General features: G+C 42.9%; 1 protein-coding gene across 3 annotated transcripts; it reads left to right on the top strand.

The window, feature by feature from the left end:
• Positions 1 to 1093: 1093 nt before the first annotated feature.
• On the top strand, positions 1094 to 23624 carry LOC125304110 (zinc finger matrin-type protein 4-like). 3 transcript variants are annotated; one of them, XR_007195192.1, is made up of 8 exons: positions 1094 to 1226; positions 4899 to 5000; positions 8123 to 8209; positions 11531 to 11687; positions 17059 to 17283; positions 20036 to 20132; positions 22242 to 22743; positions 23002 to 23624. XR_007195192.1 is itself a non-coding variant. In XM_048258136.1 (7 exons), the coding sequence occupies exons 1-7, from the start codon at positions 1140 to 1142 to the stop codon at positions 22255 to 22257; spliced, it is 771 nt and encodes a 256-aa protein (XP_048114093.1). In that variant the 5' UTR covers positions 1094 to 1139; the 3' UTR covers positions 22258 to 23624. The 3 variants fall into 3 exon arrangements, 2 of the variants coding, with proteins under 2 accessions (XP_048114093.1, XP_048114094.1); XM_048258136.1 differs by having other exon boundaries at positions 22242 to 23624; XM_048258137.1 differs by having other exon boundaries at positions 1145 to 1255; positions 22242 to 23624.
• The last annotated feature ends 324 nt before the right edge of the window (positions 23625 to 23948 follow it).

The following is a 23948-nucleotide window of genomic DNA, read 5'->3' as shown; positions in this document are numbered from 1 at the left end:
ACACCACTGTAGCCAACTGAAACATGCAAATGAGCTTTGAGAGAAGAGGAGCTGGTTGAAACTGCAGTTCTTTTGGCCATATTGAAAACCACTCAGATACAGTACTGACCAGACCAATGCAGTTATATTTGTCTTAAAAGAAATGGCTAGGCAGCCAATCTCTAAAGCCCCATTCACAACTGATACTCTATTAAGATAATTAAACTCATTTTTCTATTCACCTAACTCATTGGTTATAAGGGGAAAAAAACATTTATTTATTTAGTAACATTCTGGTTAAGGTATAATGTCATAGACGAATATTTATTTACCTTTGAGGTCTGAAGTCTGTGTGAGCTCCTCAGCCATTAGTAGGCTATATGACCACACAGCAACAGAGTGTAGGCTTGAGATGGTGCAGAGACACACACACGGGAATCTGCCTTGTGACTATTAACTCTAGTCGTGCCAGGCCTCCGTAACACCAAAGCGCGTGGAGGTAGTTTTGTCATGCAGAAAGCTATCTGATTCACACAGCATAATCTTGTCACATTTTTACGACTTGGCGAATCCATTTAAAATAGCTCATACTTGCTAGTATGAATTGAAATCACATCGTTCAATGACAGATTGACGAAATCATCGCCAAAATTATTAATTCGTAGGCTAATGAAAGACAGTTTCCCCTCTTGTGTCTTTATGACTGAATGGCATATGACACCAGGTTTGCCAGTCCGCAACCAACGAATGGGCAACAAGAAGTGATGGGTCAATTTGATTACTCACCCAAATGACATCAATTAGCATCCACTGACACTTATACCAATTAAACTAGACTCAACAACTATTAATTATTTACATAGTAGCCTAGGCTAAGGGCACTTTTGACTTGACCGCGAGAGAACTTTCGGTCCTGACTCCTCTCAACCTATTGGCTCTTCATAATTTACAACTTGGCCGTGGGGCGATGCCGTTGACATTACACAGCGAAGGCAAAGGTACCAATTTCACCCAACTCGGTAGTAGAGACTGTCAGCCAATAGGGATGGTGCAGGGCGGAGAGCATCTCTCGTTATTATCGCCCACCCTTCTCTTGTTGCCGCCGCTCGGCGTGTGTTGTTGATGCGGTCTCCAGCTGCACGCCGCCTGTATTCCTGCCAATGGACTGTACGGTTTCTCTTCAGGTGCAGCATCATCTGACAGTGTATCCCAACCAACTATACCAAGGATACAGTTTTGAGCTACAGGTACGATCCTCGTTGTGTGGAATCTGGAGGTACAGAAATGTTTTTGTTTGGTAGGCTAGCCTAAGTTGATTTCAATGATGCCTTCTTGACTCATCTCCTCGTTTGGCAAAGGACTGCGTAAATATCGCTGGCAATTAACAGTCCGTGATAGTCGGTATGGGTGAACAATGCTTGAACGATGTTCCTTAAAATATGTGATATTGTCGTGTCGTGTGAGGCTGTGTGGTGTATGGAGACGACTGCCAAACACGTTTATCCTTACCTCTTGCAATAACTTGTGCCTTCGCCTTCTGTTGTCTTTGTTTGTCTCGATAAGTTTAGTATCAGTTTCTCATTATATCCAGCACTGCAGTGTGTTATTCCGGGTTAGTTGCTGGGAAAGTTACTGTAAGGCACAGATAGTTTGCTCTAGTTTTAACTACACCGCTTGACATGGTGTTGAAGAACGTCTAAACAAAACTGTTTACAAGGGCACAGCCGTTCTGTATATTGCTCATGCATATCTCGTCGCAGAATTCCGAAATCTGAGGTGTTGCTGACCAGACATGGTCCTCCTCAAAGAGAGTTATCATATGGCTATTGACAGGTGCATTTGGTGAAGCCTAGGATATTAAACCCTCCCTATACAGGATTTCTAGAAGACATTTTTTCTTCTTATTAACATAAAGCTGTGCCTTCAGTGTCTCTCAGGGTTTGTCATTTGTTCAATCTTATTCATTTATTTGTTTTTTGTTTACCTTTCTCCATAAATATTATTAAACAGTGAAATTACATCACTGACAACTTGACCTTAACTCAAGGAGATCAATACTTGTTTTATTGCCACAGATGAAGGCATTAATTCTCCTCACATGAATGAAGACCTTCACGGTGATAAGTTGCACCATGAAGGATGTCTCTGAGCAGCCACTGATTTGATTAACTTTGACAGCACAGACTTGAGACTGATACACTTCGATCCATCTCCACAGAGCCATTTCCTTTCCATTTGGCCACACTATAGGGAGAGGATCACTCTCCACTCCAGCATGCACTCTCTCCAGATCTAACCTTGCTCACTGTATCATTTGTACCTGTGATAGGTCAACATGCCTCTGCATAATTAGTCTTTCTGATGAGGGAAGGTGCCTGCTTGATAACCCCAGTGAAATGCTCTCAAAGGCTGTTCTGTCGGTGATGTTCTTTTGCCCACCAAGGTTGCTTTCTTAGTGATCTTGTTTTTGATGGTAAATAGGCATGGTTGTTGATTGGCCGCTGTGAGATATCCCCTTCCTATAGCAGTAGGAATTTAACATATCTCCTGTGTACTGTATATTTGAAATGGTTATATCTCAGAATGCTGTTGGGTGAATTCAAGTTTAATCACCTGCAGGAGTAAAAAGGGCGCCTCCAGCCTCATATAGGGCACTACCAGATCAATCAGTTAAAATTATTATTATATTATTTGGCCTGCAGTCTCAGGGCTCTCTCCGTTTATTCTCACGCCATATGTTATAGTTATTGACCAGCCCGAGGCCTTGAATATTTGACCTTTCTTAGTGCTTTAAATTCACTCACACATTGGAAATACGTCTCTCAGTCTCTATACACCACTATTTTCGATACAGTCTGCATTTCCTGTGTTGTGATTAACATAGTGACGCAGCTTCGCACGGTGAATACAAATGGGGGTCCATGTTGTGATAAGAAATGTGGGCATAATTTGATTTTGGAGGCGTGACTGTTTTTCTCATTGGTGGCTTAAGATTTTACTTGAAGATGAATGTTTTCACACAAGTTTGCCACAGTAATCACGTTAAAAAATGAAATATGTCCTTATATTTTAGTGGGCTGAAGTCACCCTAGAGTGAATATAAAAGCGTCTGGAAAGTGTCCCTGAGTCCCCTGTTCTTTATGAGATGCAAAACCCTTTTATCAGTATTCAAATTTCTGACTGTTGTGCCCTTGAATCACAAATGCCCCAAGCAGAGGGTGTTTTTACTTTAGATCTGTTCCTTCAAAGCAAAATCTGGAGCACCATAACACATCCCATGACATCTTTACAAATGACAGTGAATGAATAATTTCTCAAGAGAGAATAGAAAAACCCAGTCTGAAAAATCATGTTCACTGTGCAAGATAGCCCTGTATGTTAACATAATTATATTCATATAATTATATTCATAGAGCCACATGTTTAACCGTTGTATTTTGATAAACATCATTGCACGTAAGCAATTCAAAGGGGAATTTTGCTTTTTCTCATGAGAATGAGTGAAACAAGCCAAGGTTCCTCTGAGACACCCCCAATAGCATTTGCTGAAGGCACGATAGAGAGCTGGTGCTTTGATACACCACAATGACAAATTTATCTTTCATCTTGTCAGTATCATTATTCCTCCTCCCCTGGGCTCCCGTCCTATGGGAAATCCAAATGTCAGGGAATTCAGCTGCTTGCAGACTCTGCAAGATCATCTGTCAGTGTCAAAATACTGTGGCACACCATAGGTGTGGAACTGAGCTGCTGTACTTATTTCTGACTTATTTGAAGGTCTATAGATGGACATGCCTGTCATTAAAGGCTCAACAGCATTTTATGTTTAGGCAATACTAATTGGACCAGACACTGGTGAAATAAGGCTGTTGTGGCTTGTCCACTGTCTCCCACCTCCTATCTCCTAATTTGCTCCTTTCCATATTTGGTTGAAATAATGTGTTAAAAATTGACGAATGCTGCTGAGTTTTTGTAAGGCTGCTGGTAAGATACCTTGCTCATTAAGATGGAGTATTTAATTGTCTGCTCTTAGATATGCTTAACCTAATTCTTCAGGCAAAGTTCAGCATTGCAGCCTACCTTAGGCTTTAGAAGCTGTAATATAGCTGCACGTAGGCTATTGCCCCTGCTGCCCCTGCACTGTAGTGTAGGTGTTCTTGTTAATGTAGTCCCAGCTCACAAAAAAGGGAGAGGATATTTTATATATATATATAAATATATACTATATATATATACCTGAGAGTTTCCATTCAGATAGTAGGTGCATTGCTGTGGCTATTGCTATAGCTTCTTGTGTGAAACTGTAAAAGTCGCTGTAGAACCTGTCTAGCACTCTCATATAAACTTCCATTAATATCTGAGATGTTAATATCAATTTTACATGCACCTGAGACATTTTAACACCATTGCCATTTTAGCACTTCCAGATTAGAGCTCGTACTGTTCATTGTAGGCTAAACATGCATGTCAGAATTTACTACAATGTAATATTCAATGCAGGTAATTAAGGAACATAAATCATAAGGAAACTTTAAGACCAGATTCCTGAGTTCTCAATAACTGACAAAATCCTATAGATCCAAACCATCTTTTGGATGAGCAAAAATAATCCTCTAGACTCTAGTTTTGTAGCATTCAAATTCTTCCACTGTAATGCTCAGAGTTGAAGGTTGAGCATTTGGTTTCCAGGGTTGCACATACTCTCAAGAGGTACTGCTGGCCAAAGATCATATCCTTAAAGTGTAATTCAGCTTTTAGAAATAATCTGTTACCATAACAAGGAGAAGAGTTTTGTTGTTATCTGTACGAGACTCATTGCTCTTATGTAACATTCATTTTCAATCAATGTTTGAAAATAGCAGTGTGCCTCACTGGTAAATACTGATAAATACAACTGAACTGTTTTACCTCTTTCAAAGATGAAGTCTACTGAAGTGGATCAGGCACTCTTCACTGACACCTACTGCAAAGTATGCAGCGCCCAGCTCATATCTGACTCCCAGAGGGTCGCCCACTACGAGGTGAGTAATGTCACGCATGCAAATCCTAAGCACATGCCATCCAATCACAAGATCTAGATGCTGCTGCAGAATCACGATGACATAGGTTCATCCTTTCCTTTTTTCAGTTGGCTTAATGCAACTTTGTATGCTATATGGGTTCCTCATGACAAATGGTGTTCTCCAAGGCAAACCCACACAAGTGTATATGTGGGGGCTTACACATGCTAGAGCACCAGAATATGTGGGCAGAGATATGTAACAGTTTGAGTAAGAGAGTGTGTATGTGTGAGGGAGTGTGCATACGTGCGATCACAATCACACGTCCCTTATCTAATATGAATACTAGTGTGGTGATTTATGGAACAGAATAATTTTTATGGAGAGAAAGGCAATTTCAGGGATGCAATGACCCATAGCTTCGCACGCTGCTTATGGGGTGTCAGATAGATAGATGAAGTTGCTATGGTGTGGTTCAGACTAACCCATTAAACAGTGTCTAATGTATCCATGCCTCAGCAGTGGCCACCAAACCTTACGTTATGATATCCCCCCGTTTGACACGTAACCAGGGCTTATACACAACCAGTTCTTCACTTATTAATGTAGTTACTAAGCAATTTCTTATGAATCATCATGTCTTAAACATTTAGGCAATGAAAGACTCTGTGCAACTATACTGAAACTGAATTGCTTGGAGCTGATGTGACCTTTCCATGTTTAACCCTGGTGTGATTACCACAGAAGTATGTTGCATATAAATTAGGATAATCTAATGCTAATCTCTTCCAATAGAAGTAGCATACTGTTTGATGTATGAAACACTTAATGAGGTATTGTATAAGTAATATTATAAACACATCATTGTTTTGGATTATGTGTGCTTCAGGGCCTGCTCTACCATCTCATCATTCTGCAAACTATGATATCAAATCTCACAGAAAATAAATTTGTGAATGAATAGGAAAATAAGAAAATAACTTAATAACATAAATGCTCATCATAATTTAATAATGATGAGCATTTATGACTCTCTATTCTATTTCTGTTTGTCATGCAATCAGAAGATAAACCATATAGGCTTCCACACAAGATACAGTGAAACCTTTCCTAATGGATTTCTAGGGATAACAGTAAAAAGGTCTCTTAAAGGAGCAACCTTTTCATCAACTGTGAATCACTCTCACTTTCCATCCAACTTTACACGACAGGCTTTAATTTTAATAATGGCGATTTTTCATACAAAGTCTGTCACAACAACACAACAAAACCTTAAGGAGATAAACCTACAGAGTTTGTTTGTGCCTTTATACTACAGAAGTGAACTAGTGTATTCCAATATTCACCTAAATCTGGGGGGATAAGAACATTTACATTTAGTCATTTAACTGACACTTTTATCCAAAGCTACTCAGAAAAAAGGGAACAATCAAGGTACAGTGTGACTAGGACATGTTAGTAATAATAATAATAATAATAATAATAATAATAATACACTTTATTTGTATAGCACCTTTCATACACAGAATGCAGCTCAAATGTTGCAATAAGTACTACAGCAACCGAGATGGCCATGCATCAAGCAAGAGCCGAGTCTGCTCTGACATCCCGCTGTGAGAAGGCCAGTCTGGACACAGGGCCAGTGTGCCCTGTCATTCAGCTCTGACCATGCCATTTGTCTTCTGTCCAGTGAGCAGAGCCTAGTCTTCCTTCACCGAGGGCCCCTTTAAAGGTTCAGTTTTCATACGGCCTCAGATAGCGGGTCTGAATGATAAGTGGATAGTGTTAATCAAATGGAATAGATTAAGGGGAGGCAGGCAGGTGACAGCCATTCGAGGGGATTGTGCTCCGCCGCCGAGAGGCACAGATCCCAGCGTGAGCAGATAGCAGCAGATTGGGATCAATTAGTCCACTGCTGTTCTTCTTTGAAGTATCCCACAGAGGTGATGTAGCGACACACATGCACAAACAGAGACACAGACACACACACACACACATACAGACATACAGACACACAGGCACACAAACACAGACAAACACGCACATGCACACGCACACGCACACACAAACACACACAGCAAAAAGGTCCTGTAATCTCTCGGGAGGACAAAGACATTTCTAAAGGAAGATAAGTGAGAAGTAACTCAGAGAGAGAGGAGGCCAGCGGGGGCCATTCTGCTCTTATGCTACATGTGCTATGTTAGAAATTCAGAAAGCGACTGAGAAATTTCGGAGCAGTCCAGTAGTAACACAAATAAAGAGGGAGCATAGAATATCATAATGAGGTCTGTCTGCAGCACCAATAGTTGGGTGGGAGCCTGGCTGAAAATTGTATTAGCACAGCCGGCCAACCGCAAAACTGTAAACATGTAGATGATAGATAGATAGATAGATACTTTATTCATCCCCAAGGGGAAATTCAGGGGGTATCAGTAGCATACAGACATCACACACAACATGCACTTAAGTACTGAATTAATTTAGATTTAGACTGATTTCTTTGAGCTGCCACCTCAATATTACCTCTCAAATTGGAAGCAGCTAACTATAGGATATGACTAAATGACAAACTGACTCAGTGTTGCAAATGAGATGAAGATCGCTGCCCGCTTCTCTCCAAGTTAGAAATGTCAAGGTTTATAGTATATATAATGTCATAGCATGTAAATGTCTGTCCAGGTCATGATGACCGCCCCTCTACTTTACACGAGCGGAGATCAGACTTTGTGGCGCCACGGTCATGAAAATGTAATACACCAGCTAAAAAAATGCCACGTCCTGGCCACGCTGTAACAAAGATTTCTCAATATAAATAACCACCACGTTGCATTGCTCGTCCAGGGCAGAGAGCAGCGTACGCAGCGTCTCTCAGAGAGCAGCGTAGTAATCAATAAATCCCAGTATTATTGCACAGGGGTCAGCATAAAAATAACATTGCCTCTATGGCTCTCAGCAGTGATGATTCTTATGGTTTTGATATCAGTCGATTAATAAAATGTTACTTTCAAGTGCTTACTGTATTATTTCTTCTGAAATATCAAGTCATAACTTTCAACGAAGCATACTTCAAGCATTAATCATAGAGCATAAGTATTTATAATAACTGTTTTGTCATATCCAAAATATTTTGTCTTTGTTCCCAGAGTCGAAAACATGCAAACAAAGTGCGACTCTATTACATGCTACATCCAGTTGATGGAGGCTGTCCGGCAAAGAAGCTACGAACGGAGGTAATCTATTCTGTTATATGGAATTCCCATTCACCTATTCTACTACTTAACCAGCCGCTACACCCAACAGGAATCCACATCTCAAATTAATTAGTGATGCTTTGAATTAAGGACATCTTAATCAGTCAGTTACATAATGTAAATAAATCATTGCCATTTGTATTAAGAAACCATGAGAAGCAAAGGTTTGTGGATTATTAATGTCAGCTAATGCATAATGCTTTAGTGTATGAGTTTACATCAATGAACCATTTAGCATACCACACCACACACTTTCCAGGCACAAGTACTGTCAGTCCCTATTTGCGTTCAGTCTCCTGTGAGACAGTATACAGTGGAGAGGGCAGGGGGACACTGATATCCGTTATAACAGACATGCTTTCTACATAAGACCCCGAGATTAAGACATGAAATGTCACCCATTGTGTTTTGTTATCTTATTTGTCACATCTCTGCTAAAAGATCCGTTAAAATCAACATTATTTATTCTACACTCCAGAAGAGATTTTCACCTCTGTTTTTCACCATCCCATAGCAACTGTCCAGGCAGTGATTTCACACCCACAGCGTATTGATCGGCTCATAACTCCCCCGCTTCCATTGTGTTTTAGAGCACACCCCTGATTATTTCGCCACCACATGGACAACGCTTCAGGCCCTCTGGCTGAATGTGAGCATCCATTGTCAGTCAGATGTGATATTTTTTTTGTCTGCACAAAGAAAGGAAAATCAGGCTGCACAGGGACGGCGGCAGTGATTGCTGGCGTTGTGGTGATGGAGTCTTGTGGAGAGAGGTAGGAAGAGGGGTGTGTCCCTTCTGGGTCATCTGCAGGGCTTGGACTCGCCACTCTGCCCACCCACTCGGTGACAGCTCGCCAAGCTCACCGGATGATTTGAGGGCACGGTGCAGGGGTCCCTAGGGACATATGAAACCCCTCCTCCAGTCCTGGCACATCATGGGCTGGAACCAGAGGTGGTGAGGGCTGAAGGCAGGAGAGAGGGAGGGATGGAGGGATGGAGGGAGGCTTTCTGGCTGATTAAATGATACCTGCAGACCACCAGACTCATTTTCGTTGGCATTACTTAAATCACTAGTGCTGTGGGCAACTGGCATTGTTTTTATTTCAAATTGAACTCACTCTAAGGGGTCACATTAAATTTTCTGCTGGAAAAAAGTAGTCCACTCAATAATGTACCAGAAACACAATTTCCCATAAAAGGCCTTAAAATGTAAATAGGCTGACACATTGAGACTGGTTTTGTTGCTTTAGGCAGTAATAAATTCACTTAGGTAAATAAAGTGAATTTAGGCTATTTTCTTTGACAAAATCAAATAAACTCAGTATCCTGTCCTTGTATCTGAGTTGGCACAATAGGAATATTCTTGTAGCTTGATGGAGATAGCAATCCATTTGAATGTAATGACAAAGATTTAGCTGATCAGCATAAAGTATCCATGCATAATATTAAGTTATTATGTTCAACTGAATTATTAATGGCAGGCATTTGAAATCGCTTATCTCATTTCCCCTTGCTCCCAGTGCAGGTCACTGGTTCATTGTAGCCATTGTTGAGCTGGGATCAAAGCATCGACGGAAGCAATAGGAGCCAGTGACCCTCTCCTTACCATACGGGCTAGAGTATGCTGCTACATGCTTTGATGATTGAAGAGGGTGCATTGTACAGTTGTATGGACTGTCCTGACTCCTCTGCATCAGTGAATGAACCCCACAGAGAGTCTCCCAAAGACAAACGGCTGTACAGAATTGCAATAGGCTAAATGGACCACTGCTTGCTTGAGGCACTCTGAAAGATATCCAGGATAAATGCACAAAGATGCTTTTTACTAGAACTATAATTGGATTCCTTCAGCTGTGCTCAGATGTTAATTCTAGATTTATTTTAGCACATTTGTCAATATCATTCTTGATGAAGAGTAAGTTCCTTATATTTATATTTCAGAGGTTTGGTTGAGCTACTTAGATGCACAGTTGGATTCATATAGAGTGTATGCATATGTTGTCTTGGGACTTGGGGAGTTATTGAAATGCCACAGTCCATGTTGTAGGGCATGATATTCCCAAGTTAATGACACTATCTGCACAACAGATGAATAATTGAGATGTCAACCTGCCCATGAATGTATAAACACAGGGGGGTTGGGTCGAATGGGTATCATCATATGTTTACCAACAACTCATGCAGTGTTTAATATCCAAGGTCAGGCAATAGGGAGATGAAAACCAATGAAGGCTTTGCCTTAGGGAGTCAAAGTAAAGACATTACGGTGTGTGTAGACAGGAGTAAACACAGCCCGCGTGTGAGTGGACACAGATGAATGCCCGGCAGCTAAACGGATGAATGTGGGAGAAGTGCATTTTGCTTTTGGCCTATTGCTGCTCAGAAATTAACTGTGACACTGTTTTATTCATTGTAGTAAAAACAACTTTAGACGTTACACATATTCACAGATGATTCAGTTAGTGTGTGCTTTAAATAGAGTCATCTTATGACACAGTGAATGGACACATATGTTGACCCTGTGTGTGTAGTGTGTGTGTGTGTGTGTGTGTGTGTGTGTGTGTGTGTGTGTGTGTGTGTGTGTTTGCTATGGGATTATTTAACCCTGCCACAGCACCGACAGCGATCGACTTCCTTTAACAAGTCCTATTGACTTCTGACCATTATGGGAGTAAAGCTGTACGGCCTATGAAGGTTAATGTGGCTTCTGCCCCATTTCCATTCTGGCATGATGCACCTAATAAGAAGCACTGCTGAAAGCATTAACAGTCAGTCTCCTTAAAAAGCTTGCAAAATTACTCTTCTCCTCGTCCTCTCTGCTGGTTATAATGTGTTTTGGGGGTCCTTGGAAAGAGCTTGTGTAATCATCCAATTTTCCTTTAAAAAAAAAAAAAAAAAAAGTCGGAAGGCTGGATAACAAACACATCCATGTTCTAACTGTGTCACACTGTTAGGTGTTAGGAAGAGGGATGCTTTCTGTTTTTAGAAGTGTGCAAATTACTTTTCTACACCATGACCTACATGCATTGACATGACGAATCATGCGTTTTTTCTGGCGATGAACACTAACACCTTTCATTTCCATGGCCCAAGACAATAATCATGGGAATGGATGCTGTCTTCCTTTTTTACTTAGAAACAGCATAGAGTAGCTATTTATATCGAAAAAAATTTCTGTTGGGCCAAATGGTTTCGGTTGGGCTTCTTGGCACATTTATTTATGTGTGATTGGTTGTACTTGTGTTTTATGTTGTGTGTATGTGTGTATGTGTTTTTTTGTGTTTATACATGCTCCTGTAGGGCAGTGAAGAGGGTGATGTGGATAAGAACAAGTGCTGTACACTCTGCAACATGTCCTTCACTTCTGCCGTGGTGGCACAGTCCCACTACCAGGGCAAGATCCACGCCAAGAGGCTAAGACTACTCCTAGGGGAGCCACCAGCCATCACCTCCAAAGGTAAGATTCCTCCTCGAACCGTCAGCTCACACACAGACACATAAAGTAGAGAGTGAGAGTGAAAGAATGAAATGGAGAGAGGAAAGAAAGAAAGAAAGAGAAGAAAGAAAAGAGAAAGAAGGAAAGATAGTCTGACAGGGAGCCCCCAGCCATCACCTCCAAAGGTAGGATTATTAGTTCCTCTAACTCTGAGCTCACACACAGACACACAAGGCAGAGAGTGAGAGAGAGAAAGCAAGAGAGAGAGAAAGAAAGAAAGAAAGAAAGAAAGAAAGAAAGAAAAGGAAAGGAATGAGATAGTCTTGACAGGGAGATCAATCTGTGGGTTTAAGTAGAGTCGCACTGGACTTGTTCTCCCCCCTGAGCCCCCACTTTGAACACTGAGTCTCTGAGCTCATCTCGTCTCTTTCGTCTCGGTCGGAGACTAAGGCTGGAGCAGTGGAAGAGGCTCTGTGTGTATATGTGTGTGTGTGTGTGTGTGTGTGTGTGTGTGTGTGTGTGTGTTGTGTGTGTGTGTGTGTGTGTGTGTGTGTGTGTGTGTGTGTGTGTGTGTGGGGACCGAGAGGCCCAGATGCAGAGCTTTCTGACAGAGTGGCCCTGACTGCACACCTGATGCTCACTCACCCGAGAGAGGCGCATGTGAGGACACATGACTGCAGGCTCCACTTTAATACCCAGCTCCACTCCAGCTCCTCTCAGCCCTCTGATCCAGGTTGGGCTGCACAGGAGAGACTCTGTCAGGCTGGAAGAGGAGATCAGTGGAGCTCTCTCACATGGCTGTGTCTGTATGTACACACTGACTATGCAATCACTGGCAATATGGCACCGCTCAAGGGGATTCTTGTTTTGTGATGCAAGAAGGGTCTTATTAAAGGTGCATACTGATAACTTTCTTCAAGTGAAGATTGGGTGCATATTATCTGGCTACATGACACCTTGAAGCAACTCAGTGTGACCACTATACCTGGCTGCTTGATGCTCATTGAGCTCAATGCAAATCAAACCAGCTAATACAGTAGGCTAACTAAAATACACACCATGCCAATCGGTAGGTATGGTGAAGGGTATGTGATGATGTGGGACTATTTTAATTCCAAAGGCCAAGGGAACTTTATCAGGATGCATAGTATCCTGCATCTATTAAATAACTGGCCTTTAAAAATAAAAATCTGCCTGCCTCTTTGGGAATTCAACATAGGTTTAACATAGGGGTATGAATACTTATGCACCCTGTATTTTAATGAAGAACATTTATTTATTTACGATACATTATTCATTCACAAAGAAAATTGGTGTCCTTAAAGGTTGGATTTTTCCTAATTTTTTTAATTAAGGCATTAAGATCCATTTTCAAAAGATAATTTTTTAATTCCTCTTTTTAGTCAACTTTAGCATAGGGCTGAATACTTTTATAGGCACTGTAGTTAGTTAGTTAGATTTTTAGCAAGAGTAAACACACTACAAATTCATCCCTAGTCATTATAAACAGAAGGGAAGCATATTGGTGGGAAGCCCTTTTAAATATTTCAAGCTCACTTGCTCATCCTGTGCAAACGCAGGGTATCTGTGCACTCTCACCACGTCCCAGTGGTGGAGATATATGGCCGGGTTTAGGTAACAGGCTCGGTCCAGGCCGTCGCACCGTTGAGTCACACACACACACACACACACACACCAGCACGCATCAGTGTTCACGGGCAGGATGGCCCGCGGTCAGAATTGACCCCAAAAGGAAGGAATGACCGGGTGAGAGCAGGAGAGAGAGAGAGAGCGGGCTGGAGGCCTCCGGGGGCTGTGAAGGGAGCAGTAGGGCAGCAACACAGGCCCAGGACCCAGAGTGCACTGATGGGTCACCATGAGCTAAGAGTATGGTCATCATCTTTGTAGGTGTGTGTGTGTGTGTGTGTGTGTGTGTGTGTGTGTGTGTGTGTGTGTGTGGGTGTGCATGTATGTGTGTGCGTGCGTACGGTGTATGCGCATGCGTGCATGTGTGTGCGTGTGTACGTGTATACGTGTGTGTGTGTGTGTGTGTGTGTGTGTGTGTGTGTGTGTGTGTGTGTGCGTGCAGTCCTTTGTGGTCAAGTCTGTGAAGAGGAACATGAAATGTTTGATGTTCTCTGACCATCCTTACTCTGCTCTCTTAAAGGGCCATGGCAGTTTGTAGAACATTAAATATTAAGTATTATTGTTTTCATATCTCAAAATAAGTCTTTTTGAATACTGTGATACTTGCCTACTGCTACTTCAATTGGCTTTGAGATTTAACCATAGCCTTCTGCTTATCCTCTCTATTAACTTTTATATGTTTTTGCTGAAAAGGCTCAAAGAGATATTTCTCACCAGTGTATGAATAAGAAATTAAATAACAATAAAGGTTGGTTGGATTAAGTAAAGATTAATGTCAAAAGAGAGTATTTTCTCTTTATCTCTTCTTAAAAATGAGATGCATTCCCTGTGTGCAATGAAGCTTAGTCTTACAATGTGGGAAGCGGCCAGCAGACTGCATTAACAGTGCTGTCTCTTTCTCACTTCATCTGAGATGTAGAAATGAAATAAATAGCCGCTGTGGCATTGGCTGGAACATTGACTCTTGCTACAGCCAAGTCTAGGGCACAGACCGAGAACTTGGACAGAGTTATCTCAAGGTAATAGAAGGATTAGAATGTTCTTCTAACTTCTGTGCTCTTTCAGAGGAGAGATTATCAGTCAAAGCTGCATACCAACATACAAAAGAGCCACGGGCACATTTATTTTCCCGCTTTGCCACTCTGCTCGCCGGGTCGGGGTTCTGAAGTGAAATATTTGTTTGTTATGTGTACTTTGGCCGATACCGGACCTGAATCTTTGAGCCAGGAGCATTATCAATCCGTCACAGCTGATGTTTCTGCCGACACTGTGCAACTCTGGAGGTGCACTGGCCTTAACCTGAAAACATTGTCTTTCAATTTTGTTTTTACTGTGGCGGCGACTCGTTGGGTTTGATTTGTGTCCTCGTAGTGGCTATTATTTGGAGGTCTCAGAACTGTTTTTGCTGGCGAGCTGACCTTGGCATAGCTTGCATGGGCCTGGCAAAGTCCTATGATGTATTTGCACCCAGTCTTGGACTCGTTGTGTATACAGCTGCCAGGGGGCTGGCAGTGTAGAAGCAGATAGCGGTTTAACACTCTGGCCACTCACAGACATAGTGTCCAGCAGTGAACGAGGGATGGACAGAAGGACAGTGTGATTTATGTGTTTTTTTATTCAGAACTGTAATTTCTCTCTCTCTCTCTCTCTCCCTTGCTCTCTTTCTCTCTCTCTTTCTTTCTCTCTGTGGCAGAGATTGGGACTCCATAATCTTGGCAGTTTTCTTTAAGATAATTTGTAAGTAAGAAGTGAATAACACTGTATTAAACATGCATTTATCATTACCAAAAATGAGGTAAAGGGAAGGGAAAATATGGCTCTTGATGATGTAATTAGATCAGGCTCTCTTTCTCTCTTTCTTTCTCACTCTCTCTCTCTTTCTCTCTTTCTCTCTCTCTCTCTCTCTCTCTCTCTCTCTCTCTCTCTCTCTCCTCTCTCTCTCTCCTTGCCCAAGCTCACAGACCTCCTGCTGAGGACTCCCTCAGACAGATTTGTCCTCTCGCCTCTCGCTGTGTGAAGTCTGGTCTCAAAATCTGCTCACTTGTTTCACAAAGCGTTGACCGCCTGGTAGTTATTCCAAACGATATGCATATTTCAGATCTTGCTGCAGCAGGTGTCACTGTTTGTGAGCTTTTGCTGAAAAAAAAAACAAAACAAAGATGAACAAGACCCCATGTGTTCCAACAGAAACTACAAAAGGTGTCGCCACATAAAACCATTATACATGCCACATGCACAAATGCTATCTTCTGGCTGATTGATTGCCTGAGTTCATTGGACAGCTATGAAAGAAAACATAATATGTGGGGAAGTTACATGCCATTTCATGCATGTAATATAGACAACATTTTCCCATAGGGTTTCTTTTCTACAACTTTCATTAGCAAAATGAATCCTTGTGAAACTTCTCTCTGGTTGCCTGTTATAAGGATCCCTGATGTTCATTATAAACAAAGTTTCCAGACAGTTTAGGTATTGCTAAAGGCTTATAAATGCTTTTGTTAAAAGCTCACAGTGCTTTGAAGAGGACCATCTGGACCCCTGGTTGTTGTATATACACTTGTGAAGTGTATTAGTAAATTGAAAGCTCCTGAGAGGGGTCCAGTATGCTGTTGGGCCTTTTGTGTGGGAAAAAACGGCAAATGCACTTCTGATTAGAACAGCTGTTCCCTTCAAAATCCATTTAAACGGCGATGACAAAGAGGGGATGAGGAATTTGTACAAGCCGCCCTTTTTCTATCATGCAGAAATGAGTGTCACAATGGCTGGTGATTTTCATTTGAGTGTAATTAATAAGCTCAACGAGACGAGTGCACATTCTTGGCAATCCAGTGTTCTTTCCCTCAAAGATTTTCCACGACACAACAAAATGAAGCGAGTGACTCATCCCTTATTTCTGCCTTCATCTGATGCCGCAGTTAATGTCTGTCACTCAATCTATCACATTTATGAGGCAACCGAGGCCATTGTTAACATTTGATGTCTTTTGTACTGGCAGGGGTTTGCGGTAATTAAAGTGAATAATGCCAGGCGAGCTTGTCTGTGTCTCAGAAATGAGAAGCCCAAACGTATGGGGCGTATGGGCACCCTGTACCTGATGACTGCAGACGGATTGCCTCATGTGACCGCTAGTGTGGCCTATTCATCACATTAGAGTCACATCGCTCCCACTGCTGCTCATTAAATGCAGGCCCCCAAGGAGACGTACTGTAGGTCTAATTTGTGTTCCGTGGACCAGAAAATGCCCAAATTTACAAAAGGCTTTTAGACCCATGCGTCTAGCCTTTGACAAGCTCTGACAGGTGAGGTAAATTGCCAGGAAAAACATCCTGGTGCAATTATCCCCTCCTATCCGGAACCTTTTGGCATCTTTTATTCATGGTCTCTGTCATACTATCTATATTGGCCCACTAGATTGCTCTTTTTAAGCAGTCATGCAAATATTGATTGCCAATATCAGGGGACTTCTCCACTGGGGAGCAATGCCTCATCACAGAGGTTATCACGCAGCCTGGACCTCATCACTGATCCAGATGCATGTTTTCATTATATCCATGTGCACATGTGCATCTAACAACAAATTCAAACTCTTTAACCCCAACATGACCAAAGAAGCTATTCTATCAGCATTTCAATTGTGTAGAGAGTGGTGTCTCGGACTATCTTGACCCCTCTCCTCAGAGGTCATTTCTCTCTCTCTTCATCCCACTCTCTCTCTCTTTCTCTCCTGTGTGTTTCTCCGCAGAGCTGACGGCCAGCACGGGGCAGGTGGCGGCAGGGGAGATGCCCGCGTCGGTGCCCTCCAGACAGGGCCGTGTGTCCCACCGCTACTGCCAGCTGTGCAAGGCCTGGTTCAACAACCCCAGCATGGCGCAGCAGCACTACGACGGCAAGAAGCACAAGAAGAACGCGGCGAGGGCCCAGCTACTGGAACAGCTGGGGGAGAGCCTGGAGCTGGGCGAGCTCAATGGTAAGCCGACTGAAGCCTGTTCGCACGTGTGTTGAACGTGGGGAACGTATTTGTGTGAGACCCTTGTGGTATACATTTCATGTTATGGTCACCTTTCGAATCATGTGTGTCACAACCCAGTAGTCCACCCCTCATCAGCATGGATGTAGATAGTTGTATGTAAATACTGTTTCATTTTCACATTACTGCTCATGCAGAAGCAGGGCCCTTTTAATCACACTTAGAAGAGCCCACAAAGGCAAGCCGTGTCATTAAGGACTTCCATTATTTAGCAGAGATCAAATGAGACTTCCTGCGTGGGAATTATCAGCAGGTAATTAACGGTGAGCCCAAGCAGTGCTCGTGCTCATCTGTGCCACCTGAGCGCTGCTGACTAAAGTCGACCAGCAGGAAGTAAAGATCAAGAAAGCAGGGCGGCTCCAGCGTACTGGCAGGTACCTAAAGGGACGGAGGTGCAGGCTTGTGTGGAGGAGACATTAGTGGCTGTGTGTGTGTGTGCTGGCTGTGTGTGTGTGTGTGTTATAGCGGTGAGCTTAGCCGTGCATTCGCCCCACTAAGGCTCTGACTCACTTCTGACTCATTGCTGCGGCTACAGCAAAGCTCTCAGCACTGCACCTCTTCAGTAGTCTCTCTCTCTCTCTCTTTCTCTCTCAGTCTGTCTGTCTGTCTGTCTGTCTCTCTGTCTCCCCTCTCTCTGTCTGTCTCTCAGTCTGTCTCCCTCCTCGCTCCCAGGATGGTTGAAATAAGCTTGGCTTGTGTTCGGCTCCCCCATGATTACTAATCTGCTCGGTGCTTACACACACTGCTCAGCTGTATTTATATTGACCAAAAAAAAACACACACACACACACTGACACACATGGAATTGACCCACTTTATTGGTGTCCAAAAACATGCACCAAACTGAGGCAGTCTCCATGCCGTATAACGGTGCATGATTGAAGCTGCTGCAGCGTTTGTCCTCATATGCTGCCCACAGATAAGCAGGGTAGCAGCAGATCCATTATTTGATGCCAGTTAAATTAAAAATCAAATGAAAACAATTGGTTTAATGGTTGCAACAGTTTGAGGCCCTTTTTGCCTGGATGGGAAGAAAGGAGCAATAGATGGATGGAGATAAAGGTAGGAGGAGTGCAAAAAAAAGAGAGCTGGAAAGAGATGGGGGCCACACATTTGCCAAATAGCTTGGTTTTCCATCCAACTTTTTAATGTATATTTGTTTCTATTTGATTACATTTATTCACTGATGTTTCTGTAAAAGTTGCCCTTACAACCTCGCGTTTTGATCCTACAGCTTTTCACACCTCATTCCTTCATAAGGACAGTGTCCATTCTTAATTTGCATAACACAACTCCTCTGCAAGAGACTTTTTGTTTGTCCGATTTTCTTTGAATGCGCAAAAAAAGAGGTAAATGATTTGGATAGAAGCCCGGCTACTCTCTGGATAACAAACTGGGCGCTCAGCGCTACGTGCAGTATATTGTCCTGATTAATAATGGATCCGGGGTAAACGTTATTGATTATCCTCAGAATGCCCATTTGTTATCCGAGCACACTCCAAACAGCTTGCTGTGGCTCGGGTCAGGCTTCGTGCAGCTAACATAACTCACACAATGTGTTATCACAGGTGATTCATGACCCATGAGGTAGGTCAGTCTCAACTTATTACTCTTTTAGGCTACCCGACAACATGTTGGGATCTCCCATAGCATTTTAGAGGCCACTGTCAGATCTGGTTCATCCCCTCAGCACAGAACTAACTTATTTTGCACTTCAAATACTGTAAATGTTCAGAACACAATTTAATCACCAGCAAAAATACAAATGGAGAAATCCCACCAACCATCAGTCAATCTCATCTAAATCTGCATGAAAGCAAATCACGCATGTAGATGAATATGTTGCTCTATTCTGATTCAACTATTTGTGTTCACTTGGTACACTTCACATTAGATAGGAGCTCAAATGCAGCATGAGAATGGTGATTTCACATAAATTGTTTACCGTACCTTATTGGGTTTTGACTGCAAATGGTGGTATGTGTACAGTAAGTAAGCCGTGTGAATGGCCCCTTTATCTGTAGTGATCGGTGTGAGAGTAGGCAACAGACGTGCTCCTGTGTGACAGATGTGAAGGACGCGCTTAACGCTACGCCGTCCCATCGCCCCGCAGCTAATGTGCTGCACGGAAGCTCTCCGCAGCACGCGTGTATTCAACACATGAGTCACCTCTAGTTCTGTTCCGTTCCGTTCCGTTCCGTTCTGTTCTGTTCTGTTCCAAAACACAGGATCGACTTTGATGTGGGTGCATTGAGTATGCTTCAGGTTCCTGAGGCTATAAGGTTGTGTTTATGTTCTTGTGTGTATCTCTCCATGTGTGTGTGTGTGTGTGTGTGTGTGTGTGTGTGTGCAAGCACTGCATACATCACATGTTCTTTCATACATTTCATACACTATGAATCAGGCCAAAGACGGATTTGTTAAAGTTGCATCTATATTGCCTTATTATTGGAAACATGAGCTTATTTCGTAGATGATATTATGTTTGCTTATGCATGCTTGTAATCCACCTGTGCAATGTGTGTGTGTGTGTGCATGTGTGTATGTGTGTTTCTGCGCGTGTGTGTGTGTGTGTGTGTGTGTGTGTGTGTGTGTGTGTGTGTGTGTGTGTGTGCATGTGTGCATGTGTGTGTGTGTGTGTGTGTGTGTGTGTGTGTGTGTGTATGCGTATGTGTGTGTATTGTCTCCTCAGGCCTGAAGCGAAGCCACACATGTGACGTCTGCCATGTCACCCTCAACTCAGTGGCCCAGTACCACGCACACCTGCAGGGCTCCAAACATCAGAATAAGTGAGTACCCCCTCACACGCTCAGCACAGCACAGCCTGCAGCTAGTAGCACACTTTACATAGGACATCTATAGGGGGACTGTCACCATGACTATCTAATATGATGTTAAATGTGATAATATGCACCACGAAATACACAGTCACATTACCAAGGCATGCAAGTATACAAAGGTGTCAGAGCACAGTCCAATATAAATCCCTAAATAGTTTTTAATGGTGAATATTCTCACTTGAAAAGGTGAATTAAAGACGATATTGACTTTGTCTTATTAATAGACACGTGGTATCCTTGAAAAGTGAGTGCGTGGAGCAGAGGTGAGAGGGAGGTGTGAGGGTGAGAAGGAGGTGTGAGTGCAGCGGGCTTCTGCGCGGAGAGCTCGAGTGTGATTTGGCCGGCTCGTCCAAGCTGCTGCTGAGCACGTGGCAGCATTACTTCACCCCCGTCGCTTCTGATGACTTTTGCACGGGTGGGCAAGGACGCGGGTGACAGGGGGCCAGCCATTTCGTGCGGGCCGGCGTGCTTCTGCTTGGCCACACTGGAATTCCCGTGGGCTACTCTGGGCCTGTTCTGTGAGACCTCCGCTGCCCCCCCTCCTCTTCCTCCTGCACCACCATCTTTCTTTCTCACAGGTTCAGCTTGGAGAGCACAGCAATGCATCTTCTGCATGCACTGCAGAGCACCAACACATGCTCGGTTCTCCTCAGACGACCCCCCAGTACTGTGGGGTTAAAGCAAGGGGCAGCCAACATGCAAATCGGTGGTGCGCTCACACAATGCCTTCATGTGCACAGGCTTTCTTAGCATGTTTTAGTCACACGCTCTTAAACACTAACACTTCTTCATCTACTCTCTGTATCACACACACGCACGCACGCACGCACGCACGCACGCACACACACACACACACACACACACACACACACACACACACACACACAGTCACACTAATAGACTTTCATTCACACACACCCACATACATGAAGATGTTGGATACCCTCACACACACACACACACACACACACACACACACACACACACACACACATACACACATACACCCGAACCTAATCTCTATGTAAATGGCTTATGATTTCCTGCAGCGCCTTTATGTGTTTTGCGCATTCACACGGGGCCAGGAAGAGTTGCTGAGGTCATGTCACGAGAGATAAAGTCTCCGCTGCTCCCTCTGCTGCACCCAGCTCTGTGGAGGACTGTATTCGGTGGCCCAGAAAAGGTCATGTGTCTTTAGTCATGCAAACAGTTTTTTTTTTTTGGTTCATAAACTAAAGCATTGACCCTGTTGACCTACTTCCTTATAATCTTGTGGTGCATGCTAGAGGTCACGCATGTAGTGAAACAAAGCAACAATACCCTGCATATCTGCTAGTCTAGAGCGTGTGTTGTGCCTTATGCAATCAATATGTGATCTCTGAAAATCATGGCATGGGCTCTGGTGAGGTAAGTTATCAATACTTCACTAATGGGCCTGTCACATCCAATAGCCCTGGCCTTAGATGACCCCATAGGGCTGCTTGGATGACAACCGCATTACTTTGCTAGGGGTTGTGTGTTTGTTGGAGGACATTGTACAAGCTTGCATAAAGAGGTTGTAGGGCACAGATCTGAGGCCTGTAATTTATGATCATTAAGAAAAACATGGCAGTTCTGAGACACATCAGTGGAGCTATGGGGGAAGATCTCTATTGATCTGTTGTGGTCAGGTTGTGACCTGCTGCAAGCTCTATTATTAGCATGTCAGACAACAGGCACACAGTGGACTCATGGATCACAGGAAGTGACCCGGCCTGCCCATAAACATACAGTAGCCGGCCGCCAAAATGGGTGCTTTTCATTAAATGTGAATTTTTATGTCAGAGCCATAATTGCATACTTGTATAATTTCATGTTTTAATACAGATTTTTTTTTCACAACTCTCACTTACACTGCATCTGCGAAATGAAAGGGTTGTTTTTAAGGGTATTAATCATTTTCTATCATTCACACCACATGTGTACTGAGGAAGGAGTAACATGTCTCTCCCTCTCCCTCTCTCTCTCCTCTCTCTCTCTCTCTCCCTCTCTCTCTCTCTCTCTCCTCCTCTCTCTCAGTTTGAAGAATCAGTGAATTTCAGAATCTCACCAAGTGTTGGATTTCCTGTCGGGCCGCCTCAGCCTGTCGTCTGCCCACTTTTCTCTAAGTTCTCCTCCTGGTCTGATCTCTCTCCTCTTCTCCTCCATCACTGTGTTTCCCTAAACAAATTAAACCAGAGAAAATACTTCAGGTGTCGTTTTGCCTTGTGAAAACCCCTTTAACCATCCTGAAAACCTGATGTCAACACACTTCGGGCAGAACTCGAAAAAGACTACTGTAAGATGTCAAACACTGGATGTGACTAAAGACACACCTTCCTCCTGACATTCCTCATGGCAATGGCGACGTCCCCACTGGATCCGTGGTGGAGTGATTTTGTGAACACACACAAGCAGAGATCCTGAGGAGTGAACCGTGCTTCATACCATACAGACTGTGTCAGTAGCCTATACTGTATATACAGTACCATATTGTGAAGCGTCTTTACTTTCTGATTAACAAATGCTGCTCTTGGGACAGGTATGTGCTGTGTCTATGTTTGATATTAGGCTCATGTTTAACGTGTAAGCTTTGATAGCTAGCTACGTTGATATCATAAGCTGCCTGTATCATACCATCTCTATGGTCACCTTTTGTCAACCCTGAAGGGTCCACACCATGCTAAATATGATATTATTGGTTATTTTGGGTGGATTTCAGTCCTACAGGGTTTGGCTTGCTCTTGTGGGTGTAAATTATTCACATTTTCTCTAATTTGGCTTCATTTTGTCGTGACAGATGTGCTCTTTGTCTCAGGGATGTCTGATTGATCACAGACCATGAAGCAAGGACATGGACATTCAGTTACTGTTTAATCATGTCTGTTTAACAGGGAAATATGTGTAACTTTCCGGTATATTATATAGTCTAGAGCCTATATTAAAAAAATATGTAATTTATATTAATTTATCTGGCTGATACTAGATGATACTAAAGGATGATGATGGATGTCTATGTTTTATTCTGCCAGATTTTATTTTTCACAACTCAATTCTACTGTAAGTAATATAATATATATTACCTCAGTAATTGATGGAGGACTGCGCTCTAATACTGTATGTTCTGTCTGCTGGCCTTACAGGATGCTGGTAAATTACTGTATTAGCCAAGTGAGTGACTTTTAAATTGCCCTTGTGTGCTTCTCTGCTCTGTGAAAAAAAAACATCTTTTATGGATTTGGGGCATAAACCATTACCTGTAAGTAAATATTTCACATTCAGAAGTACATGTTATTTGGTATGGTGCTACAACTCATGCTAGTTTGAAGGTAAAGCATCATTCAGCAAAGTTGAAAAGACCATGTACCATGTCTTGCCTCTTTTGAAGAGTATCTTTGGAAATAAAACATTGGGTCAACCAAATGTGAGATTAGCACTTTTCTTGATGTGTTTTGCTTTGAAGTAGCCTGCTCTGTCCAGATGGCAGGTGACTCTTTCTCAGGCTACGACTCAGAGTATTTATCCAAAATGACATACTGCTTTCCATGACCTGGATCCCACAGTAACCTAGTCCAAATTCAGTAAATACGATATGGGTTCAGGGCAGTTGGAACAGGGAGAAAACAAATGGCTGCCAACCAGTGCATAACAGATGTGGGAAGTCCTCTAGGACTGTTGGAACAAAGAGTCAAAATAAAGCAAGGAGTAGCTGTGTGCAGGCCTGAGTCTTCTGGCACTGTATATTGG

Source organism: Alosa alosa, chromosome 12, assembly GCF_017589495.1.
Source record: "Alosa alosa isolate M-15738 ecotype Scorff River chromosome 12, AALO_Geno_1.1, whole genome shotgun sequence".
NCBI classification, from domain to species: domain Eukaryota; kingdom Metazoa; phylum Chordata; class Actinopteri; order Clupeiformes; family Clupeidae; genus Alosa; species Alosa alosa.
This window is presented reverse-complemented; position numbering and strand designations above follow the sequence as displayed.